Genomic DNA, 19,160 nt, shown 5'->3' with positions numbered 1-19,160 from the left:
TCGGTTACTTTCCAGCACTGACTAGGCCTGTCAAATGAATACAAAGGACCTCAATGGAAAAAAACAAGGCCTTTTAGACAAAGTATTATAAATGTAATTGTGATGTTTTACATTGTTTTGCCTAATAAAACACAGCTCAATAAAACACATATTATATATTCACTTCACACATCCTACTAGTTGCAATTGTGAAATTACTCGCAATTCCATCAAAAAAAACCTCACCTGCTTGGAGATAATTGTCTTGTTTTAGCGTTTTAACAGCTTGTTCCACCTCCCTGGTTAACTCTACTCGACGTCCATGTGGAATAATGTTACATTATGAGTGGTTTAGTTAACTTTTTAACACTCTTTTTTACGTCCAAACATTTAAACAGAGCTGCGTCACAAACGCTCGTTCGTATTTGCCGCTCTGTGTGTGTGTGTGTGTGTGTGTGGGGGGGGGGGTGAGGCGGGGCTAAACGCTGCTGGCGCTCTGGCTTTGATCTCACCCGCAAAGCCACCTGCGATGGGCGTGGGCGGTGACGTAACGAAGAGTGGACACTGAGCAGATCTACAAGCTCACAATGCGTTGCGTGGCAAAGCATTGTGAGCTTGTAGATCTGCTATTTTCAAATGGCGGCAATGTTTATAGGGCTGAAGTGGTTAATGTATCTTTAGTGATAATAATCAAAATCTACAAAGTAGGCCTAACTAGTATAAAGTTTTCAAATAATTGTGGTGGAGTAAAATTATGATATTTGCCTCTGAGATGTAATGGATGAGAAGTAAAAGTACTGAAAATTGCAAATACTCCAGTAAAGTAAAAAAATACCTACATATTTTTGACATATCAAATATTTTACTGAGAATAAAGGGTGAAAATGTGAATTACATTAATAAATATGATTGACAGATTCATATGGTAGAATAATTAAATTAATACCATTATGGTAGAAGGGTGCAATTTCAGACAATTAAGGCACAGAGGAGATAGCTGCCTAAAATAAAATAAAATATTATTCACAGACTGTCTCACACAGACTGACATTGTACTTATATTCACAGGTTGACTGTTAATTCTGCACAATCACCATTGATACACAAATCAGTGTTTTTAAAATAACGTTTAAGTTTAATTGTATGCAGTGTGCAGTCACGTCGAGTTTATTTTGATTTAGGCTGTCCTCGACCGCAAATAGTGCGAACTGCCGTTATAGAAATATCACTTCTAAACATACTGTTAGCGTCCTAATAAAACCCTTTTTCAAAAACATGTCTAAAAAATAAAATAAATGTCATGGTTTAAAACTGGTCTAAATGTAGACGTTTATATATGGTTTTGATTTAAACGTCTAAATCTTGGCTAAATTTAAACTATACTGTATAATGATCAATGGCTATTCAAATTGTTTTTGTCCAATAATTGGTGATCAGTTATGCAACTTGTTTTTTTAATCGATATTTATGGAATAATGCTTTAAATTCAGTCGGCTAAATTCGGTCTACATTATATAGACCGATTCTAGACCAGCTAATTTAGGTCTTTAAAAAAACGGACGTCTAATATTCGACTATGGCTCACTGGGTAGTTTTGAAATGCAAATAACTACATTCTGTAAAACTTTAATTGCAATCAACTGATAATATATCGGTTGATAGCTCTGTGCAATGTTGTCATTTTTACTATCAATTTCAATTGGGTTACCTGTGTTTTCTGATAAGGAAAATCAGGTTTAATATACCATTATTTCATATATTTTCTCTAATGTACTTACTTTGTTATATTTCCTCTTCATGTGAGAAAATATAGATTTTACGACAGCGCGCGAGACGTCATCAGACAGCGTCAATAGTGACGTACCACTTTACGGCAAAACAAACCAGGCACGTTCCAGATGCTCCATGTTTTGTGATGTACGCAGAACAACTTGCCTGAAGAAATAATTGGTACATACATCGTACTAAATCGCTATTACAAACTACTATCGGAGCCTTCGTGGTGGGTTTAAAGGTACATCTAACGCTTGTTTATGTACACAGATAGAAGACAGCTATGTATAGCCTCAGTCTCTCATCTAGAGAAGCTCAGCTCATAGCGTGTATGTGGTGGAAGAACTATTCAGATGATTTACTTACTGTAGCCAGTGGTGGAAAAAGCACAAGGTTTTACTTGAGTAAAAGTATCATGGAGCTGCACAAAACAGGCAGCTCACTGTGAGCTTGTAGATCGGCTATTTTCAAATGGCCGAAGGGGTTAATGTATGTTATTGTTTTGTAATAATTATCAAAATCTGCAAAGTAACTAAAGTAGAGTAAAAGTACTGAAAATTGGAAAATTGGAAAAAAAACACCTCAAAATTGTACTTAAGTACAGTTCTTGAGTAAATGCACTGACTCACTAGCAATACCACATTGTCCAAATAATCTGTTACAAGTAGAAGTCCTGCATTCAAAATGTTACTTGAGTAAAAGTTCTTAATCATTGGCATGAAAATATTCTTACAATACCAGACATAAACTATCATGCCCAGATTCATGCCAAATGGGATTGTGAAATGGTTCAGTCTGAATTTCCCATTTCACAATCGTATAGATTGTAATTAGTAATGTTAATGTGTTCATCACTTTAATGTTGTAGCTGGTAAAGTTGGGGTGGGGCTGATTTTAATTACTGCATGTGCTGCTGGGTAGCTTAACCTATAATAATACATCATAAATGTATCAGTTAAAGTGTGTTTTTTTAATAATCATTTGAATCTGCAAAGTAACTAGTACCTAATCTTGTCAAATAATTGTAGCGTGTATTTGTATTTTAAAGTACAATATTTGCCTCTGAGTTGTAGTGTACTATCTAAAAGTATAAAGCATATATATAATAATGGAAATACTCAAGTAAAGTCAAAGGATTTAGTTACGTTTTGTCACTGCTCACGTTCGCATTCTTTCTTATATTCTTTGTTTAGGTTGGTCTTAAACTTGAAGCTTCACATCTGCTACCCCGTTCTGCTCTAACGTCGTGCCTGACCGGCCCATTTCTACCACCATGAATCCAATACGCAGACAGGGAATCCCTCTATCTGTGAGGCGTCTTTTAACAGACATTGCCCCAAAAGGCGATTACCACTGCAGTGAATGGGATGAAACCGAACCCCAAAGTGTGACCACAGATGGAATTGTGCTGCCTTCCAGAGGAACTGCCAACCAGGAGGAATTCCTCACACCGGCCCAGACACCAGACGATGGAAAGGACCACAGACAGACCCTGGTCTGTGGACTGTGCCAGTCTAAAGCCTCCTGTTATACCTGTCCTCGGTGTAATGTGCCTTACTGTGGCTTGGCGTGTTATCGGAGTCCGGATCATTCTGTTTGCTCCGAGGAGTTCTACAAGGAATCTGTCGTACAGGAACTGAAAGACATGGGGCAGACAGAGACTGAGGGGAGGAGGAAGATGCAGGATGTCCTTCTGGGTCTCAGGCGAAAGGCAGACAGCCTGGAGGGAGGGATGGAAAGTCTTTTAAGAGAGGCGGGCTTTGACTCAGATAGCGATGAGGAGGGGGATGAAGAGGTTACAAAGAGAGCCCAGATTTTGGAGCTTCTATCCCGGCTAGCTGAGCTTCAACAGTCTGGGGAAGGGAGTGCAACAGAGGTGGAGGGTATTTTGAGAAAACTTAAAGAGCTTGATGGAGAGGAGGGTGGAGACGGGGAGCTGCTGGCTTCCACCAGTGTGGGAGAGGGAGACGCAGATGCATTTGAAGGTGGAGAAGAGGAGACAGACTTGGCTGATAGACTCTCAGGGCTAGATCTCGATATGCTTTCGGAAGAGGCACTCTGGGGACTCCTGAACGGTAAGGAGAAAGAGGGGTTTGTGAACCTGCTCAAAGGTGGGGCTCTGGGTGGGCTGGTTCCCCTCTGGAGGCCGTGGTGGGAAGTGCATGACGAGGGAGATGTTGCACTGGTGAAGGTCCTGGAGGCGGAAGAGGAGAGACAACTGGAGGCAGAGGCAGGAGAAGGGGGAATCGCTAGCCTTGTTAACACTCTTACTGGTAAACAAGGTAACATACCGCCAGAAATGGCTCATAATCAGGCTGATTCGGGCAAAAGATTGAGAAAGACCAAAGGACAAAACAAACAGGACGTGAACAAGGTTATGGCAACAAATTCAGTCTCGCCCAGTGTCCCTCCAATTTCTGTTAAAATTCCAAAGTTGAGTTCCTTGACAGCCAGTCCATCTCCTCTCTTATGCTACGGTTTGGTCAACGCACTCTTTGGCTACGCCTTCACCCTGCACCTTTACAACGGCGACATTGACTCACTGACTTTGGAGTTCTGTGACATGGTTCTGGCCGTGTCTGAAGCCTTGAGCTCAAGTAGGGTGTTCAGCTTCCTTCAAGAGGCCCTAGAGTGCGGAGAGGCAGCCATCTTGACTGCCGGTTACTTTGACAAGGAGGACCCTGACGCACCAGCTAGGGCAGTGGAAGCAGTAGCTCACATCATGACCGGTAGGAGCAAGACAGACTCTGTTGGATACTGCTTATCGGCCCTGAGTCAGCTCCGCTCAGCTCTTTCCAGGGCCAGAGCGGCTCTGCCTAAAGGAGCTGAGGAAAGAGAAAAGAGACAGCAGCTCTTCCTGGCAGGGAAAAAGTGTGAATTCTTTCAGGCCTGGGTGTCTGACAACGCCTGTGAATTACGTGGACTGGCCATTGGGTTGTGGAACGAGCACAGTAAATGGAGCAGTAAGAGGATTACGTTGGAGAAAGAGAAGAGATCAGTCGAGGAGAGCTGGAAGAAAGGAAAGAGGATGGGGAATAGTGTGTTGATAGAAGAATTGAGACAATAAAGTCCTTTTCTGTACATGTGCTTATTTTTAACAGTTAATATTGTAATAAACGAACATGGTAATATTATTTTTGTGTGATTTCTCAATGCAACACATGAATCAAAAAGGCATTTCTGTGTCAGACAAACACGGCATGTTTATATATGTATATGTGATTATTTTTAACAGTTAATATTGTAATAAAAGAAAGATTTATACAAATCTTTTGAAAGTAGCAGATCTACAAGCTCACAATGTGTCGCATTGTGAGCTTGTAGATCAGCTATTTTCAAAAGGCCAAAATGTATATAGGGCTGGAAGTGGTTAATGTATGTTTTGTAATAATCAAAATCTACAAAGTAAATAGTTACTAAAGTTTTCAATGTATTAAGTAGATACTTTGTTTCGTATCGTTTTGCAATGCAATTAATCGATTGTATTGATACTAAGTACTTGTACATTGTATTTAGCAATATACCCCGTCTCCTTTACAGGGGTCTCCTTTACATGAGTGGTGGTAAAAATGTACACATACAAAATGTACACATACATGGTTATATTTCACACAAATTCAATATTTAACTTTTTTAATTCTATTTAAATTTGTATTCAGTTTTGATTAGTAGTGTAATAACCACATATCAATTGAACTAACCCATACACTTGGCAACTGCGTGGTACAAAAAGCATTAATATAAGCATTATTTTCCTCCGTGATGGAAAGGCTGGTGACGCGAGGTGACGTCAATCATAGGGGACTCGTCCTGTAGTGTTTGAGCGGTCACGTGGTACGGATGCCCTTCCATGCTGCGACGAAACCAAACATGGCTGCGCTCTTGAGATCAGCCCGGCTCCTCAGATTCTCTCCTTCGGGGCTGCTTCAGGTCACCGGCACCAAGCGGAATGGACCGCCGCTCAGCCGGCTGTACGGCGGAGCCGTGGGCGGCAGAACCAGACGGGTCGCCGCCGGTGTGGAACATGCGCCCAGGTATTCACACAGGCAGCCCTGCTAGCTGTGGTCCATGCGTGATGATCACATAACATTCAAGGGATGTCATTGAGGGTCAATGAATGACAGTAACGGTTCAGCACGTGCTGACAACAATAAGATTATTTATTAATGAAGTGTGTTGTGATGAGATGTACGTTCGTTGTGTCATTCAAACGTGTATATAAATAACATGGCCTCCCCTTTTTTACATAAGGCAACTTGGTCAGGGTTGTGTAACCTAGACTTGTTTTTTTAATCAAAGCCATGAAACATAAATGAATGGCTTTTTATTTCTTATAAACGTACCACTGTTTTACTTTTTAACAGCAAGGGTAACTGTCTGTCATTCATGTGATGTGTATAACGTTAGCCCTGTGTGTAAAATAATCTCTGCCTCTAGGTTAGCCAGCCACTAGCAAACAGGCCTAAGCTCTCCATGCAGCTAGTCTGTCTACTGATCCCATGGCTCATGTTTTAATAACTTGGCTACAGTTTATTCTGGCTAGCACCCATGAGTGATATAGTGACTTGTATATGGTCAAGGTCACGGCTCTTGTAAGTAAGCAAGAAGGTCATTTAGGGACAGGGATGCTTGTCGTCATACAGTGGTTGTGGGTGCAATATACATGACATCGTTTTGTACTGCTCAGGTGGACATTTTTTGTGTGTATTAACCGATAAAAACGTTTATTGTTGATGTAATGCATTACATTATCTCTTACATCCGGGGGCGGCCATAGCTGAATGGGTACTAGATTAGAGGTCCACGATTTGCCAGCAGTCTGCCCAGTCTGTGTCCATTGTACCTGAGCAAGACGTTTAACGCCTAATTGCTCCCAGAGCAGAGCATTAATGGCATCCACTGCTCCTAAGAGTTAGAATGGGTAAATGCAGAGGACACATTTCACGTAACTTGCAAATGTACATTGACAAAAAATAACCAAAAGGAGCGTGGGGACTAAATAATAATTGTTGTTGTTACATTCCTCATGGCTTTCTCTTCCTCCTCTTCCATGAATCCACCGCCTCTCCATCATGCCTTATGCTGTCAGGCAAGTGTGGCCCTGTGCATCAGGGACCATGCGAGGCTACGCTGTGGCTACAGAGCAGAGGGAGGACGCCAGCCTGGGCGTGCGTTCCAAGCAGGCACAATCATTTGATTGGGCCCTGGCCAAGTTGGACAGCTCTGTGAGGAGGACGGGACGCATCACCAAGACCCAGTTGCTCCGCATCTTCCACGACATTTGCAGGACAGGTAGGCCAGGCAACAGGACCGGAGGGACAGTAGGGAGACAGACACCCGCGACGCTACTGTTTAGTGGAAAGTTATCTTTTTAAAGGCTGGGCAGGACAGAGTGCAGAACATTGTTTCCCAATATTTCTTTGAAAAGCTGAGAGGACAACACAGAAGAGTTGCAATCTGTCAAGATTAAGTTCTAGGCCAAGAGGAATATGTGTGGCCTCTGGGCTGGGTTCTATGTGTGAAATTTGGAAAATGTCCCATATGTATGCCTTTAAGGCATCATTTTAATTAAACTTAAAATACCCATGTTGCCTGAGCATCAACTAACCCTTTCAAAAACAGTATCAGGCAGGATTCCTGATGTAACTGTACAGATAAACACATTTATTCTACAGTGAAAAAGGCAGTTGTCTTGGACAGGTGCAACAAAAAAAAATCAGGATGTTGTTTGATTTCTCTTGTTTACTTAGTTCAAATAATTAAAATTCTTCCAAACTTATATTTCTCTCTCCCCATCCTTCCTCCCCTTATTTCTTTCGTTCCTCATATCTATATTCTTTCTTCCTATCTTTTTCATCTTCCTGTCTGTCTTGGTATAGGCTATCCTAGTGGTAACCAGGCTCTCCTGCTGTTGCGTAGCTGTGGCTCTCTGCTGCCAGAGATGCCCTTAGCAGAGCGCACAGAGCTCGCACACCGCATCTGGGACAAGCTACAGACATTGGGTACGAGAACACACCATAGGACACACCCACCCTTCTTTAATCGTCCTGTTATTTACGTTGCTGTGTCACATTATGGTAGACCTGGGGAAGGTGTTCATGTTAAACTGTTATAGTGAAATAAATCAGTCGCTCTCCAACTTTCTGAGTTAATTTGAATGCACTGCATCACAATGTAACAAAGGAACTATTTTGCTCAGGGATCACTTGGGCATAAAGTACAGAAAATCATATTTTCATCTACATGGAGACTATTTTAGGCAGTCGGCCCCTCGCCATAGACCATATTCACACGGCGGCCATGTTTCTATGAAGTCAATGAAAGTAGCCACCCCGGGTGGCGGCACTTTCAATGTTAAATTCCAATATGGCCGCCGTGTGAATATGGTCTATGGCTTGGTTTCCTATTGTTATTACCACACAGTAAAATTTGTAGTGTTAATTTAACTCCCCAATAGTGTTGAAATTAAACAAATAGATGGAATTCCGAAGAGTACAGTTTTCCTGGTTCCGTTATCACTGAGGATGTTACGCTGTACTGAATTAGCATTTTCCCATCTCTTCGTCTAGCTGCATCATATGATGCCAGCCACTACAACGCCTTGCTGAAGGTTTACCTGCAGAATGAGTTCAAGTTCTCCCCCACTGAGTTCCTGGCCAAGATGGAAGCTGCTAATGTTACACCCAACAGAGTATGTATTGCAGGCTACTCACAGCTTTCTTTTGAATACTTTTTTTGTTTTGTTTTGTTAATTTAATATGAAAGAAGTCTACAGTGAACTGAAAAACATTTTGCTTGGGAGTCCTGGTGCAGAGAAAAACACAAATGTAAACAAATTATTGCAGACAATACAAGACAAAAAAGACCGGCATAGCAATTCATTTTTATTTTGTTTTATTGCTACTACTATTTTACCTTTCTATCCTATATATTCTTATTTTGTCATCCACGCTGTTGAGGAAGTTTAAAGTACAAAATGTCACTTAATATAATGCTGCTACCAACTGTATTGCAATTTTACCTGGCCATAAACAACTAACAATACAATGGTAAATGATGTATTGAAGAAGTAAGGTAGCTAATTATTTTACCTGTTGTAGGGTAGGTCAATGTTAACACATTCTGAGCTGATTAGTTTTTCTTACACCCTTTTCAGAATACAACCTTTTCTAATTAAGTGAGTGAAATGGCAATTTAGGAGCATATGTAGTACGACATGTCATTGTTTTTGGTCTGTACATCATCCATACAATACAACTACACCATGCACGTCATTATTACGATATCATACGATATTACTTTATTATCAGCTCACACTGAAATGTGTCTTGCGACCTAGCAGCAATGTATGCAACACATAATACACACATTTGACATAACACAGAAACAAAACAAAATAAATTGCATACATAAAAACATGAAGACGAGAGCGATCATCGTCATTACAATATCAACACATGGGAAGTCAGTCCCAACATTAAGTAGACATAATGATACATGATTCTGTGTGTGAATAATTTGTGAATAATAACTGTAAAGCAATTAATTATGTTTAAAATTAGATTATTTTGATTATGTGATATTTAATTACTAGCTACTTCTATTTTAACTACCCAGGTGACCTACCAGAGACTTATCGCAGCATACTGCCAAACTGGAGACATCGAGGGTGCCAGGTAAGATAACAGTTTGTGTAACTGGCATTACCACAGACAAGAATGGACTGTGTAGTGAGACTGACGCTCATGAGTGATTATGCACTTGATTGAGACATTAACGGAGCAGCATTTGATAGCATATTTCCTGAACTATTGTTCTGCTTCCCGTCCTACAGCACCATCCTAGGTTTCATGAAGAGCAAAGATCTGCCAATCACTGAAGCTGTGTTCAACTCCCTGTTAACGGGCCACGCCAAAGCGGGGTCAGTGACCTTTTATTACAATATTTGAAACTGTTCAATGCCGCCAATGTCGCATAACACATTACTTTATGTTGGGATGATTTTATTAAAGTGTTTGTGTGTTTTGTGCAGTGACCTGGAAAGTGCTGTAAACATCCTTCCTGTGATGCGTGGAGCGGGTATCGAACCTGGTCCAGACACTTACGTGGCACTGCTCACTGCATACGCTGACAAGGGAGATATGGAGAATATTAAAAAGGTGTGTATGTGTTCAGTCAGTGTTCAGTTACGTATGTGGACAGTTCACAGCTGACTTGTCGATGTCTACTGTATATTTATCTGTCTTTAATTCTCTCTCTCTCTGTCAGACAATGGAGACGGTGGAGGCTGAGAACAGCAGTTTGATGGACAGGGACCTTATGCAGGTGATCTTCGCTCTGGCCATGGCTGGACACGAGCAGCACATCCCAGAGCTGGTGGAGCGCATGAGGCATGAAAGGGGCTATGTACCAGGTACACACACACACACACACACACACACACACACACACACACACACACACACACACACACACACACACACACACACACACACACACACACACACACACACACACATACACGCACACAAATCCTTTGCTCAGACTCGCTCCTCATTTTACGCTGCAATCTGAAAACTCACCTTTTCAAGCTCCACCTCTCCCTCTAGCACTCCTCATTCCTTCTGTCACTTCTTGATGTCTATTTCGATAGATACTTGTTCACATAAGTTGCTATGCATGTTATTTAAATAGATATATAGGGTTTGCTTGTCCACAAATGCTAAGTACTGTACCGTATGCTAGCATGTGGTGCATGTTTAGACAGAGACTAGGATAAGATAAGACCTTTATTGATCCCGCCAGGGACGTTCAGTCGTCAAAGGCAGCACAGCAGTTAACTCATTCACTGCCTGAATTATTTCTGGCCGCGTTTGCCCACTGCCAGAGATTTTTCATTGAAAGTACTCAGGAGCCGAGATACAAAATGTTTAAGTTTTAAGTTAACAAGGAAGTGGATGGGAGTCTAGATCTTCAAAAAAAATCATATCTCCTTGGTCTTTGGGTCAAATAAAAAAAAAAATATATATAATTTTTTTTGAAAAAATTAAGTCGTTTTAGTCGTTCTAGGCAGTGAATGAGTTAAGATACAGCTACAGGGCAAGAAATGCACTGTAGATACAACAGGGTAAATGACATCACACTCAAAAGAAACACCATCAATTGATGTTTACCTGGTACCCTAGTTTAGTGGTTCTCAACCTGTGGGTCAGGACCCGATTTTGGAGGGTTCCCCAGGTGACAGTAAAGTGACAATTTAAGGACTTTAAAGACATTTTTAGGACAAAAAAAGCTTTACTGCATTAAAAGTAATCATCAAACTGTGCTAACAAAACAATAATATAAGAAAGAGGCAAAAACTTTGAAAATAGCCGATCTACAAACTCACAACACCTCGCATTGTGAGCTTGAAGATATGCTATTTTCGGACCAAGTCAAAACAAAATGTTATGCGATTTAGCATGCAAGTGTGCAGAGGTGCTCACAGGGAGAGGGTAGCCATAGCCTTGTGGGTGCATGTAGTCTAAAGACAAGAGAAAGGTAGGCGTGTGAATGGGATGCTATGGGTTTGAAACTCTGGACAGCATAAAGAAAATCAGGAATGGGGGAGGGTGAATGAGAAATGCTCTCAAATCCCTCAGCAACTACCATTGAGGTGCCCTTGAGCAAGGCTTGTCTGATGGAATAATGTAAAGCAGAATGTTCTCCGTTCAGCCACAATTCCTGGTTCGATAAAAGGCTAATCAAACAAAGACAAAAGAGAAACGGGTATGTGCGTGCTGTATGTGTATGGATGTGGCTTAAGGAAATGTCCTCTTGTTTCTGCAGATGCTATGAACCTGTGTTTGAGCCTGATCACGCAGGGCCAGGAGGACACAGCCTTCACAATCCTCAAGACATTCCCCACCCTGCAGGCTGACAACCAGAACTCTGACAGCCCCATCCTGGGCAGCTTCTTCCTCAGACACATTGTCAACATGGAGAAGGTACACGCACACACACAACGCAACGCAGCAGCTCTGAGGATAACGCTGTGAGCGTTCCGCATAGCGAGACCGCTCACTCATATTATCAGAGAATATTAAAGACGGGGTGCCGTGATTTTCAGTGATTTCCCCCCCCCCTAAAACATAATCATCAGGTATTATGGTTATACTAGGAGGAAGATTTTTTTCAAAAAAGTGTACATAAAGTGTTAAAATTATGTTTTTTTGTGGACACGCCTCCAGCTCATTAAGTATACCTGGTTCTCACCTTAGCACCTCCTCCACCACCTTAGCACCACCCACCTGTCCTAGTCCCTCCTCCTCCTCATGCCCACACCTGCTGTGTTATGATAATGAGGGGGAGGGCATGTTTTTACTATGTCACTAAAGCGCTGTTTTTCTATTGGCACGTTTGCCCCTCAAGGTTTCAGCCTCCAGAAGGAAACTCAAAGTAGTCAGAGAAGACATTAAACACCATAAAAACACCACCAGGGGGCTTAAAGTTCTATCAACCTCATAGACACATGAAAAACAGAAAAAGTGCAAAACCATGGCACCACCTCTTTAAGATTTCTGTTCCTTTTTCAGACAAACCGAAAACATTTTGATGAAGCCTAGAATATGGTTTTTGTATCTGTTTTGGAAATACAAATACTGTACATTTGTTACCAAATAATACATTGAATTGTCTATTCAGAATACATTTAGTTCCACAGCTGTTTTAATGAAAGGCAAAAGTAAGACAACATGGAAACACCAAAAATTACATGTCAACTGTAACTATGGCAGTAAAACGGTATTACACACTATTGATCACATTGTATGCCTATATGAATGGACATGATTTTAAAGCAATTTTGAATGTGTGTTTGTGCATGTGGACCTCAGCCTGTGGAGAAGATTGTGCGTTACTGTGAAGAACTCCAGGATGCCAATCTGCATGCATCACCACTGCTCTTCGCTCTGTCATGTGCTCTGGAGGCCAAGAACACAGGTATACACACTTCATTCAGTCACTCGCACATCATAAAAAGTACTCCCTCACTCACACTATTCCTGTACAGATTGCCCTGATCTGGAACAGAAAGGGGTTTGGACAGGTCATGCCACTTAACTGGGAAAATGTCTGCTGTTTAGCTTGACCAATAGAGTTAACCAGTGAAGTTGCCACCATTGCACCAAACATTCTACTGAACTGATTATGATTTATTTTCAGAGCTTTCCTTTGAACTGATGAAGGCAGTGAAGCAGCAGGGTCTACCCTTAAGGCCTCACTACTTTTGGCCCCTGCTTGTGCAGCATGTGAAGCTCCACAACACTGCAGGTAAGTCCACACGCACGCACGCACGCACGCACGCACACGCGTGCATCCATTTATAACTCAGGGGATCACACTGAGGCACACTGGGTGCTATGATACCTCATGCAGCCTCGCCTACTATCTGCTTGTGCTCAGCAATGTGAAACACATTTTTTTTGTGGACACAATATTAGGTAGTTGTGTGCTTTTTCCCCCATTTTTTTTAAACCCACAATTTTTGTTTTTGTTAGTTAGGCTTGTTTTTCTTGACCACAATGTTAAAATTTAGATGGCAGGTTTATTTAGAACGATGCTAGGTTTGTGTTTACCTATCTGGCGGTTAGCCTAGTAAACCCCCCCCCCCCCCCCCTCCGGAAATCTCATTTGTATTTGATTTCAGGAGTTGGTCTGGCATGAAAGTCTGTTTGTCTGTTGGCGGGAGTAGTAATGTTGACTGACAACCCCTTCAGCCAATCAGCAATTCGTTCCACCACCACCACAGATAGGAGCAAGGGGACATTTGTAAGGGCCATGCCCGACAATAGGTTGCTTTAGACGGATACATGAGTATCACTGCCCGCCACAGGACCAAACATGCCGGTTCTCTGATTAAAAAAAAAAAATAGTCTCTGTCATGATTAATTGACCACATATATAAAGTTAAACAACTAAATGCTATCCGAAAAATATCTTAAAAGTAAATTCTGTGCCACAACAAGTTAGAAGTTTTAAAATACAGCCGTGAACATTTTAATGCCCGCTGTTCGTTTTCACTCGGCTCAACTCGGCTCAACTTGGCTTCCACCTGATTGGCCAACGCGCTGTCAATCACATTTGAGCGAGGACGCTGATAGGCTAGTCCATTTTGTGGACTCCGGAAACACCCAGACAAGCTCTCAGGCCAGACTAATTCCTGAAATCAAATGATATTTCCGAAAGGGGGATGGTTTACCAGGCTACCTGGTGGTATCCTATAGTTTCAATGTACAAATTATTATTTTGATAGAATATTGTTTAGACCGGGGGTCTTAAACGTTTTTCAGCCCAAGGACCTCCTAGCTGAAAGACGAAGGAAGCAGGGACCCCATACATATTGTATACAATTTTGTTGCAGATTAAACTATTTCATAGATAGTATTACTATTTTCAGATAGTTAACCTTTCAAACCGTAAATATTCAGTCAGCTTGACCATTGGCTCTGTACTTGGTCTGCTCTTTTATCCCTCTACGCCAAATCTCAGAAAGCCGATGCGTGGCGTTGTGAGCTTGTAGATCTGCTATTTTCGGCTAATGTTCCCCATCACACAAAGATTTAGCAGACCCCCTGTGGTAACTCTGAGGACCCCCTAAGGGTCCCGGACCTCCTGTTGAAGACAGCTGGTTTAGACTGATGCTAGCTTCTTAGTTTACTTGTGATCCTAGTTTACTGAGACACTACACTGTCTCTCTTCATTTGCTTATTGTAAGTCACTCTGGTTACTTGCGTCTGCTAAATGCCTAAATTGTACATGCTTTTATGTTTTTATTTTTTGTCTTTGCGGGTAATGACTTCATCAGGCCTCTGCCACAGAAAGGGCTTTTAGAAGAGAATTCTCCTCAAATATGAATGAGTGACCCCTCTGGGAGGGATTACACAAGTTCAGGGCAGTCAAGGGCAAAGAAGCCTGATCCCTGCCTGAAAGGTAGAGGCCATAATGACACAAAGTGCGCACACTAGGGGTGTGCCGATATTTTGTCCCTCTATATATTGCGATACGTTTTTGTGACGATATGTATCGTTTTGGGGGGAAAAATATTGTTTTATTATTATTATTTTTTGTTTTTTGTTTTTTTCAATAATAATAATGCAAAAACAGAAGTATTTGTTTGCATTTGCTTCCCCCCCCCAATATATTTTCATAAGCTTTTTTTCCCCCCCGTGTGTGTGTGTGTGTGTGTGTGTGCGCACGGACGCACGCACGCACGCACGCACGCACGCACGCACGCACGCACGCACGCACGCACGCACGCACGCACGCACGCACGCACGCACGCACGCACGCACGCACGCACGCACGCACGCACGCACGCACGCACGCACGCACGCACGCACACACACACACACACACACACACACACACACACACACACACACACACACACACACACACACACACACACACACACACACACACACACACACACACACTGTCTCTAGAGCGTTCTAGAAATGGATTGTAAAGTTTAGAAGAGAGAGCCATTCTCTGGACAGATTAAGCCTGCCCCCAAATGACACTGACTCACCTCTCCATCTCCAAATGCTAGTTAATTTTAGCCCTCTAGGCACTGTCTCCTAGGATATGTTCTCAGTGATCAATCATGTATCTAGTCTCGCCCTCAGACTGGAAAAGTTTCCATAGTTCAAAGTTGTGCTCTAAAACATTAAGGAGAGTGGGCAGTACACTATGTTGGATTTGTCTTTATTGAGTTTGAAAGTGGGAAAGCTGAGAGGGAGAGTCAGAGGGTGTAGGAGAGACCGACGGTAGGAAGCTGAAAGCGAAACAGTGTAGGAAAGACAGAATTTATTACACCACATGAATTGAGAAAACTTTTTGACATAAATGAATTATGACAACTTCACATTAAGTTTGATTAGTCGATAAAGGGGCACTGTGTGTGTGCGCGTGTGTGTTTGTGTGTGTGTGCGTGCGCGCGCTAGTGCGTTGGTGTTGACTTGATGTCTTTGCTTCATGGCAGAAGCCTAGGGTTCCCCTAGGGACACTAGGGAGGTTCAGTAGCCCAAGGCATGTCGCATACCAGGGCGTGCACGCGCACCTACCCCTACACATGCACAGACTAGAGGCGAAAGGGTCAAAGCTCATTTTGCTCCAGTGCCTGCCTGTCCCCAAGTTCTGGATCAAATCTGTGGGCTCTAGTCCCACCCCTCCCCTTGCTTTACCTTTAAATCCGTGTTTAGTATTTGATGAGCTTTGGGGGAAAATCATCTCGGTGACAGTTAAGCGGCGTTGTGAGACCCGACACTCCTGTCAGAATCCACAATGTCTTGCCCGGCGCTCCCTGTCAAACGCGCTCAGTCACAAGCCGGCTCTTAAAACGTCTTATTTATGCTGAGCTCTCACTGTCTCTTTGGGGTTCATTTTTGTTTGGCCAGCCATTAATAAGTTATGTATTTTTCCCACTGTCAGCTAATTGACAGCATTTGATCTGGCATGGTACTAGGAGTCGGGATCGACTTGTACCGTATGTGCAGATTCCCTGCTTAGAGGGGAGACGCCTCAGTGCCAGGAGCCCAGTTGTAACACACACACACACACACACACACACACACACACACACACACACACACACACACACACACACACACACAGTGCTGGTTCTCACCCTTTAACCAACCACGCGCTCTGAAATCCATGCAAACACGATGAGCCGAAACATCCATTTAGTTGTCATGGCACTTAGCGGAACTAAAGCAAGAAGGAAGGATAAGGGGATGACGGGAAATCTCTCTTTTGCTCACATGCACTCACTCGCTCCCAAGCATGTTGGCTTTAGCCCTCATGAATGATACAGCCACTTCTTGTCCTTTCTCTCATTGGCTGTAGGAAGTGTGTGTGTGTGCAGGTGACGTGACTGATGCGGAGTGACTTGATTTCATGTAAATGCGAGAGCTCTGAGGGAATTCACTTTGGATTACGCGCACCAGTGTGCACAGCCCATGAAATATTAAGCGTTGTGTCACTTTTTGTCCACAGGTGTCACTAGCAGGCAGAAGCTGGAGCCGAGTAACAGTAGGGAAGTGGTGGTGGGGGTGTTTGCATTTTGATGAGGTGTGGATTTGGCGGGTTTAGCGGAAGCATATGCTAGGCCACGCTTCCACCTGCCGCCAGCAAAGCCAGTGCTTGTCAGTCCTCTCGACGTAACGTGCCTTTATTGCTTCTGACACAGTCGAAGGAAAGGAGGAAGCCAGGAGACTTGGGGAAAACATAGGGGAGGGAGGGGGGGCAGTGTTGTCAGGTCTTGGGTTTGTATTCCGCGTGACAGGAGAGATGCAAAGGCCTTCATGTCTGGTCTGCACCACTCTAAAACCCCATCACTATTTTTTTGTGTGCCCTCCTCCTCAACCCGTCCACTCTTAGTCTTTTGTTTAGTGCAGCCCTCCCTTCATCTGTTTTAATGGCCACAGCACCGTGGCAGCGGTGGGTCATGCAGTCTTCCATTAACTATGCGCTAGCCTGGGTCATGTTAATTGCCGGGACGAGAGCAAGGGTGTCACCCTGATTAGAGAGAGAGAGAGAAAGGGCGGAATAAATGAGCTAGGAAAAAGAAAATGAGACAGAGCGCACTTGATGCTGATCAAAACCTCTTTAACCTACCTTCTGTGAAGAGGAATGCTGCTTGAAAATTATATTTTCAAACAACACAACATGTCTCATCGCTACCAAGGTTTACTTTAGGAGACAGACCAAGGAACTGACGTAGGAGAGAGGAAGGGGGAGAGAGAAGAGGAGATATGACAGGTACTCATGTCCAAAGATGGAAGAAGATGACAGGTAATGGTTCACTCCACATCCTCATCCTCTCTTCTCTCCTCCACCTCTACTCTTGTTTGACAGTTAACCTGCAGACATGAATCTGATGATCATATCTTGTGACCACTGCCATGCATATATGCTATTTTTTGCTTCATGACACCACACGCAACAAAGTATACCCAAGCCCTTTACTCACTGCCCACATAGTGCAGGTCTACGTAGTATATCAGGCTTCATCATAGGACAAGTCATGTAGGTCAATGCTGTAGCTTGCCTGGAGCGACGAGCGTGCCAAGTGCAATGTCTTTTTTTCCTTCTTTTTTCCCCCAATTATTTAGACAGCCGGTCGCGATCCTCCATTCCAGAGCTATGGCCGTTGGAATGTGTGGCTTGTTTTTTGAAAAACAGCAGAAAAACAACAGAAAGCCAAGAAAAATGGACTTGTATAAATCCTTTAACGTGAAAGGTGCCTAGCTTTTTTGTTGTTGTGATCACGTGATTTCTGGGTGTACTCGTCCTCGGTGGTGCTTGGATTATTCACTGGCTGTGCAAGTTGTTTCAGCCCCAGTAGTGGTGGGGCTCTTTAAGGATGGCCATGTTGGTCAGTCCTGTCCTTCCATCCAACATGTTGGTCTTGGAAACTACTGGCTGGATTGCCAGGGAATTTGCTGTACAGTCATGCTTCTGAAAGATGAACCCTACTGTTTTGGTGACTCCATGGCCTTTCCTCTGGCGCCACCCTTTGGGGTTGTGTCAAAAAGCACAAAAGAAATCTAAAGCGCTTTTCCCCCATCTGCAAATGCAAGGTGCTCTTCTAAAGCGGTCATTCAAACAGCCAGACGTGAATGCGCGGAATAGACGCTCAGCTTCATGTACCTCCACTTAGCAATCATCGAATAAGCATGCATGCCTTTTAAAAGCTCTCGGACGCACTCTAAACACACACAGGCTTCTTGGTCGACCAAAAAGTGCTGATGATTGAGAAATCTCACGTGAGGTAGGAGAGACGGAATGTCCACATATATATTTATACTTGAATTCGTGCCGGTGTGGCGCACTGAAAATAGTTGATCTACAGGTTCACAAGGCGTGGTTGTGAGACATATTGTAGGCTTGTAGATCAGCTATTTTCGGTGCGCAACACCGGCACTCAACAAAGTATAACAGGGCTTTTATACGTCCGCTTCCCCATTCACTTGTTCTGTATCCGTCTGGCTCACCACCAAATGCATCATGGATTATTCAGCAGGAAAACAGGTGCTCCCTCTCTCCCTTTCATAAAAACACGGCAGCTGACAGGGATGAGACTGGCAAGAATGGACAGAGCAGACGGAACTACGGCTGCGTCCCTCCATTGAGAAGAGAGGGGCAGATCGCCCGTTTACTTTTTCTTTAAAGTGGGCGGAAGACGGGATAGTGAGAGGGGATGAATGAATGAGTGATCTGGATGGATGGCGGGATGGCTAGATGAACGGGCCAGAGTGGTTCAGGTAGCCCTACCTGGGGTAATGGAGCCCCCGGCCGTGGGTTTTAATGGCGGATAAAAGCACTGGCCTCATCTTTTATTCAGCTAAAGAGAGAGACTGCCA

At 43.2% G+C, this 19,160-nt stretch overlaps 2 protein-coding genes across 3 annotated transcripts in view; both read left to right on the top strand.

Moving 5' to 3' along the window:
• Positions 1 to 1,864: 1,864 nt before the first annotated feature.
• Positions 1,865 to 4,872, top strand: znhit2 (zinc finger, HIT-type containing 2). 2 transcript variants are annotated; one of them, XM_084076215.1, is made up of 2 exons: positions 1,865 to 1,993; positions 2,946 to 4,872. In XM_084076215.1, exon 2 carries the CDS (start codon positions 3,026 to 3,028, stop codon positions 4,817 to 4,819), a length of 1,794 nt encoding a protein of 597 aa, XP_083932341.1. In that variant the 5' UTR covers positions 1,865 to 1,993; positions 2,946 to 3,025; the 3' UTR covers positions 4,820 to 4,872. The 2 variants fall into 2 exon arrangements, with proteins under 2 accessions (XP_083932341.1, XP_083932342.1); XM_084076216.1 differs by having other exon boundaries at positions 1,867 to 1,981.
• Positions 4,873 to 5,592: 720 nt separating this feature from the next.
• Positions 5,593 to 19,160, top strand: part of lrpprc (leucine-rich pentatricopeptide repeat containing) — a gene marked incomplete at its 5' end in the record, with an annotated part of 70,284 nt that continues 56,716 nt past the window's right edge. The window contains 11 exons of the mRNA XM_084075683.1: positions 5,593 to 5,786; positions 6,842 to 7,044; positions 7,632 to 7,754; positions 8,322 to 8,443; positions 9,370 to 9,428; positions 9,587 to 9,673; positions 9,785 to 9,911; positions 10,021 to 10,165; positions 11,581 to 11,738; positions 12,627 to 12,732; positions 12,955 to 13,062. Of these exons, the coding sequence (XP_083931809.1) occupies positions 5,593 to 5,786; positions 6,842 to 7,044; positions 7,632 to 7,754; positions 8,322 to 8,443; positions 9,370 to 9,428; positions 9,587 to 9,673; positions 9,785 to 9,911; positions 10,021 to 10,165; positions 11,581 to 11,738; positions 12,627 to 12,732; positions 12,955 to 13,062 (1,432 nt within the window). The remainder of the gene's footprint in view (positions 5,787 to 6,841; positions 7,045 to 7,631; positions 7,755 to 8,321; positions 8,444 to 9,369; positions 9,429 to 9,586; positions 9,674 to 9,784; positions 9,912 to 10,020; positions 10,166 to 11,580; positions 11,739 to 12,626; positions 12,733 to 12,954; positions 13,063 to 19,160) is intronic.

The sequence above is a fragment of the Gymnoscopelus microlampas genome (assembly GCF_963454915.1).
Source record: "Gymnoscopelus microlampas genome assembly, chromosome: 13".
Taxonomy (NCBI): domain Eukaryota; kingdom Metazoa; phylum Chordata; class Actinopteri; order Myctophiformes; family Myctophidae; genus Gymnoscopelus; species Gymnoscopelus microlampas.
The sequence above is the reverse complement of the archived record's forward strand: the minus strand, read 5'-3'. Positions and strand labels throughout refer to the sequence as shown.

What these genes read in the sequence shown, in the direction of transcription:
- znhit2 (XM_084076215.1), top strand. Translation starts at nt 3,026, where the DNA reads ATGAATCCAATACGCAGACAGGGAATCCCTCTATCTGTGAGGCGTCTT.